This window comes from Macrotis lagotis, chromosome 1, assembly GCF_037893015.1.
Source record: "Macrotis lagotis isolate mMagLag1 chromosome 1, bilby.v1.9.chrom.fasta, whole genome shotgun sequence".
In the NCBI taxonomy this organism is placed as follows: domain Eukaryota; kingdom Metazoa; phylum Chordata; class Mammalia; order Peramelemorphia; family Peramelidae; genus Macrotis; species Macrotis lagotis.
In genome coordinates this window covers 901,379,447-901,385,446 of record NC_133658.1, presented here as the reverse complement: position 1 = coordinate 901,385,446, position 6,000 = coordinate 901,379,447, and the positions used below count along the sequence as shown (strand labels likewise).

Genomic DNA, 6,000 nt, shown 5'->3' with positions numbered 1-6,000 from the left:
CTCCCACCTCCGCGCCTTTGCCCCGGGGGTCCCCGGCCCCGCGCACGACCCCCGCCCGCTCCCCCGCCTTTAGGCTCCATGCTCTGCAGTTCATGTTCTAGGGGGGCTCCTTGGGGGTCCCGCGCGCCTCCGCCAAAGGTCGGAGGGGGGGCATTAATATTCGGGAGGCGGTCCCGGGTCCCATGAATACGAGCCGGCGGCCCCCGCCTTCGCCCCGCGGCCGGATGACGTAGCGTCGCCGCCCTCGCGCGGCGCCCGCTTCCCCTCCCCCTCCCCGGCCCAGCCCCACGCCCTCGGGAGCCGTTGGGGCGCGAGGTGGGAAGGTGGGCCGCCGCGCAGGCGCCATCGGCGCCCTGCTCGGCTCGGGGCGGGCGGCGCGCGGCGGCGGCGGCGTGCGCAGGCGCGCTGGCTCGCGGGGGGGCCGCGCAGGGGCCGGGCTGCGCAGGCGCGGGGCGGAGGGCGGGTTGTCTGTGTGAGGCGGCGGCGGCGGCTGAGGCGGCGGCAGAGGCGGCAGAGGAGGCGGCGGCGGCAGCTCGGAGCAGGCGGGCCCGGAGCGTCAGGCGGCGGCGGGAGAGCGAGCTCGAGAGCCGGCGGCACCATGGTGGACTACCACGCGGCCAACCAGCCCTACCAGTACGGCCCCAGCAGCGGCGGCGGCAGCAACGGCGGCGGCGGCGGCGTCGGCGACTACATGGCCCAGGAGGACGACTGGGACCGCGACCTGCTGCTGGACCCGGCCTGGGAGAAGCAGCAGCGCAAGGTGCGGGGGGCGCGGGCGCGAGAAGGGGCCCCCGGGGGCGGGGGGGCGCGCGGGGGCGCGCGGGGGCCACGGTGGCACCGCAGCCGCGCCGCGCCGAGCCGCACCTGGAGGGAGGGGCCGGGCAGGTAGGGCCGGGCGCCCCGAGCCAGGGCAGCCGGGGGGAGCCGGCCCGCGCGTGCGGGACCCCCACAAGCGCAGTGGGCTGGGGGCTCGAGATGGGAAGGGAGGGGGTCGGCCGGAATAGCAGCAGGCAGAGAGACCCCGGGGGAGCCCCCGAAGGGGGCGTCCGAGAAGGGGCAATCAAGGAGCTTCTGGAGGGACCGACCTAGGGAAAGAACTTGGGGGGAAAGGCAGGTCTGCTGTAGAGTGAAAGCCTCTTGAAGGCATAGACTCGCCTTTGTATCTCCGGGGCCTACTGCATACAGCAGGTGCTTAAATAAATATGTCTTGGTTTATTGGAGAGTGGAAAGATCTGAGCTGTTTGAGGAAAAGGTCAGAGCCCTTGTGGGGGGGGGGGGGGAGTAGAGTCTGAGGAGTGATGTAGGAAATTTCTGATTGAACATCTCTAACCCTGAACCAGGATCTTGGAAGTAAGATCAATTCCTTCCCATTAAGCCGCCCATAGGAAAAGGGGCATATAGGAGGTGGATGTCTGATGTGTTGGGAGGAGTATACATGGGGAAGTTTTATTCCACTGAGTGGAAGGAAAAGGGCAGGAAGGCTGCTTAGGGTGGAGTGAGATGGGAGTGCATGTAGAGGGATTAATGATTGTGGGGGAGAGAATTATGGAGAAAAATCTGATGGCATGGGGTTAAGGCACCAACCAGAGAGGAATCTAATTTTGGAGAGCTAATGGGGAACCCGTTTTTGAGGAAATTGTGTTATAGACTTTATTAGGCTTGGATCTTGAGAATGAAGTTCTAGGGCTGAAGTGTCTGGGAAATCAGCCTGTTTCCAGTACAGAGTAAAGAATAGACCATGGATGATGGAAGAAAATGGTTGGAAAAGCTGGGTGTGGTAGGTGGGAATAGACTTGGGATAAAAATCATTGAATTTATGTTTCTGGATGTCCTCATCTGGTAAATGGGCTAGTGACATACCAGCCACTATGTTCCATATCATAGTTATTAGCATAGAGTGAGGTTATTGTGAAAATGCCTGAGGAAAAATGAAAAGAATTTGCTATTTAGAGATTATTAATAACTTATACACAACTGTACTTCATTACTTAAAAAAAAGAGGTTGTAAGTTGTCAAAACATTTGAGAAGACAGAGAACAGTACATGGGTGTCATATGGTACCAAATCTGTATTGCTTAGGTTTTTTGCATGGAAGAATTCTTTTCTCTTGGGTGATAAAGTGGGAAATAATGGGGTGTACTTTGTTTCCTCCTGGAAGATCTCCTGTTGCCTTCTCTCTCTCTTGGCAGTTAAGGTATTGCTCTACTAGTAACAATCTCCATCTTCCTCAGCTTGTTGAATGACATCCTGGACTTTTCTGAACTTGAAACCCAATTACCTAGTTACCCTTTTAACTTCCCTCTTCCATAGGTCAGGCAGGTTCATAATCTGCCTTTATTTTAACATCAACTCAGTTAAAAGAAAGGATACCATGAGGCTGCCCTTAGCCACATTGACAGCATTTGTCCAGGCTAGATAAAGGATAAACTCTGTCTCCTGCCTCATGTTACAGCTAATATTTTTGTGTTTGCTGTTTCATTGGGTCTGCTATCACTTCTATCCTGGGTTTTGTGTTGGTTTTTTGGGGAGGGTGACAGGATTTGAAGGGAGGAAACAATGAAAGATAAAAAGAGGGTAGAGGAGTAGCATTGGACATGGCTTCAGGAGAGGCCTGTGTTCAAAATCACACCTTTGACGACATCAGGGTCATGTAAAAAAAAACTTTCTTTGATCCAGTGATCCTGTTTCCTTGCTGTTCCTACAAGGCATTATTTCTTCACATTTCACTAGCTGTGACCACCCCCTGGCTTCCTTCAGGATCCTGCTAAAATCTTTACCACCTTCTCCAAGAAGTGTTTCTTCTCTGCCCCTCTTATCTGGGCATCCTCCCTCTGCTGATGATTACTAATGTATCTGGATCTTGTCTGGATATATGAGCCCCTGAAGTGGTCTTTGGCTTTTCTTAGGATTCCCAGTGCTTACTTAGCAGAGGATATTTAATGCCTATTCATAGACTTAGTTGTGAGACCTTGGGCAAATCATTGATCCCCTCCACTTCAGTTTTCTCCTCTGTAAAAATGGAGATAGTGAATAATTACTATAATATCAGCTTCCTGGAGTTATTGTTAGGGTCCATGTGAGATAATGACTGTCAAGGGTTTTGTGAACTTTGAAAAGGGCTGGGTAAATCAGGATCACAAAGTCATAGCTTTAAAGCTGGAAGGAACCCTAGACCAGGAAATCCTGCCCTTTCATTTTACAGAAAGGAAACTTAAGGAACATAGAGGGAAACTGACCTGTCCAGGGTAATCCAAATTAGTTATTGTTTGATATGAGATTTGAACCCAGATCTTCCTCTCCTAGTCCACTGGAGAGGTCTGTGTATGGTGTTGTTTTTTTTTTAAATAAAATTCTGCACCCGTATGGTTTGTCACAGCTAGGTGAATCTCAGTGTAGCAAGTGTCTGAGGAGCAACATATTGGCACTTTTACTTGTATATGCAAAAGCTTAGCAGCCTCCAGGAGTCAGTTCTAGTCTGACAAAATTACGCTGAGAAACCTTTTGATTTGCTTGGGTTCCTCATCCCATTCTCAGTCTATTCCACAGATGTTTAGTAGGCATAATCTCAAGTATTTGTGCTCCCAAAGACCTCTTTTATTGTACTGCATCATTTTTAAATGGGAGGATATCATCTGTGCTACAGAAAGGGGTTAAAACATAACAGCCTTAGCCTTTGGTGAAGTTCTGGACTATTGCTTCCATGCTTTCTGGGTTTTATGCAACTGGATCCACTTGTCCTTGCTTCTAGCTCTTTGGAGGTCAGAGAGGTCTCTCCAAATTCCAAAACCCTCATGTTACAGCAAGGAAAGGCCCACTATTTTTTTATGGCAACACTTTTGCTTTGTTGATGACTTAGGGTTAATGCCTAGTCCTTCACTGAAATGGCATTTATGTGCTGGTTAATTATTTGAAGTCTCAAGTAGTTCTTTAATTTTTAGATTTGTCTTTTTTTTTAAGGTTGATGATGGAAGGTCTCAAGGTAACCATCTGTTATTTTGTTTCATTATCTTAATTATTGCTAACAGGACTTGGTGAACAATATCAGGTCCTTGACAGTTTATGGTGAAAATGGCATCAAGGGGTGAAGGAAAGACTAATCAGAGGACCTGAAGATTGAGTTTATTTATATTTTCTTCTTTAAAAGTTTAGTGTTATCTGGAGTAAGAATCCCAGGTGGTGTGTGTGAGTTAAATAACAGTGGGACAAACATGGTTATATAGTAGATTGTATTAATAAAATTGCCAGTAACTGTTCTGTAAATAAAGGGAGAGAGAGAGGGTGATGTCTAGGGAAAGCATCTGATTGAATTGAATTGCATTTGGTGTTAAGGTATAGCATAGTGACACCAGTTCTCCTAAAACCTTGGTGTGTTTTATTAGAGTGACCCTAGGCTACCTTCTGCCCAGTCTGTCCTCTGACTTGAACAGACACACACCTTTGATTATCTTAGTGGCAAAGAGCTGAGTCATCCTTTTAATAGAAGCAGCCATATTGCCCATTGAAAGTGATTTTAAAAACTTTATTTAATATCTCCAGAATTCTCAGATCAAAATTGTCTTGTGGGAAAGCTTTAACGTTCTCCTGAGGGAGATTAACAGTAACATCTCGGTATCCTGTAAAGCTATACAGTAAGAATTAAAGGGGTGAAAGTCCACAAAGGTCTGCCTATGTGAACAGAATTTTCTCTTATTTAATACCCAAGGAACTGGATAGTTAAACTATAAGTTGGTGCAACACAAAATATCCAATGAAATGAGAGGAATTGGGCCAAATCTGGATTCCTATCTAAACCTTGGGAGTGTGGATTTTAAAAAAAATTATTGTAAATTTGTCAGTTCTTATTTTTTTCCTCACACATTGAGTAGAAATATTCTCCTACTGGAAGGTATATGAGTCTAACCAGCCCTTAGCCTTAGAATACATTTAAGAACATTTTTGGCATGTGGGATTGTCTAGAATGTAGCTTTAATTTGCCACTACTTTGTTTTTAAAGTGTCATAGATTTCCCAGTTTTGAAGACAGCATTCACTTTTCACTTTTGGGGAGCAAAATAATTAGTGATGTAGTATCAGTTGTGGACAGTTTACTGAGATCATCTGAGGTCAAGTGTTACTCCATATGCCAGATCACTGGTACTTAATATTTTACAAACCAACTTCTTTGTCCTAAAATTATCCCTGTTCCTTCTGTCTGTGTTTCCATTAGCTACCTAAGATTCCCTTCCATTTCAGGTCTTTTTACAGAATAACAAAAGCTCTCCAACCGGAGGCTAATGATAGCAAGTTAGTGATTCTATTGGAGTGGTAACTGAAACTGTGACCTATTAAAGAAAGCCTAGTCGGAAGTTCCTGCTTTTGCAAATAGACATTCTGTAATCTGGGGGTTTTGAAAGAAGCCTTTAGATCATTGATGGTTTGGGAGCTTAAACTTTTGAAAGTTAAAATGAAACTACAATAGAACTTGGTTTTGAGATGAACTAAAACTCATGACAGAACTAGTTTGATAATTTAGTACTATTATGTTAGGGATTGGATTTTACCAAGAAATACTCAGATGTGCAGATTACATTTTAGCCTTGAATCGTAGAGAAGTTCAGGATTTATTGATTTCAAATTCACTTTTGTCATTGACCAGTCTCGTTGAAATGTTACTATATGTAGCTTTTGGAATGGTGGTTTTTACAGATGGAAGGAAGCCCAATGCTTCTTGTCCCTTCTCCACCCAAAACTAAGCAGTTGCGAATTTTAACTGGCAAATGTAGTGTTACATGAGTCTTGGGAAGTTTTTTCCAGCTAGTGGTCTCCCTGGGATTACAAAATCCCAAATTTAGTAAATAGCCCACTGAAACATTTGTCTTTGAACTGGGCCTTTTTTGGTTGTATTTTAGCTTTCAGTATCTCTTCCACACACCCCTCCCCCATTCTCCACTTTCTCCTCCTTGTGGAACACCCCTCTCCCTCTTGAAGAAATTAGCTTGGAATGTTCATTGGAAGACTGTCC

At 46.5% G+C, this 6,000-nt stretch overlaps 1 protein-coding gene across 2 annotated transcripts in view; it reads left to right on the top strand.

Annotated features, from left to right (window-relative positions):
- The first annotated feature begins 497 nt into the window (after window positions 1-497).
- The window catches only part of ACTN4 (actinin alpha 4), a 78,328-nt gene continuing 72,825 nt past the window's right edge, over window positions 498-6,000 (top strand). Inside the window, exon 1 of one of the 2 annotated variants that reach the window (XM_074219022.1) lies at window positions 498-760. In XM_074219022.1, the coding sequence (XP_074075123.1) occupies window positions 599-760 (162 nt within the window). In that variant the 5' untranslated portion in view covers window positions 498-598. The remainder of the gene's footprint in view (window positions 761-6,000) is intronic. The other variant, XM_074219020.1, reaches the window with a different exon arrangement.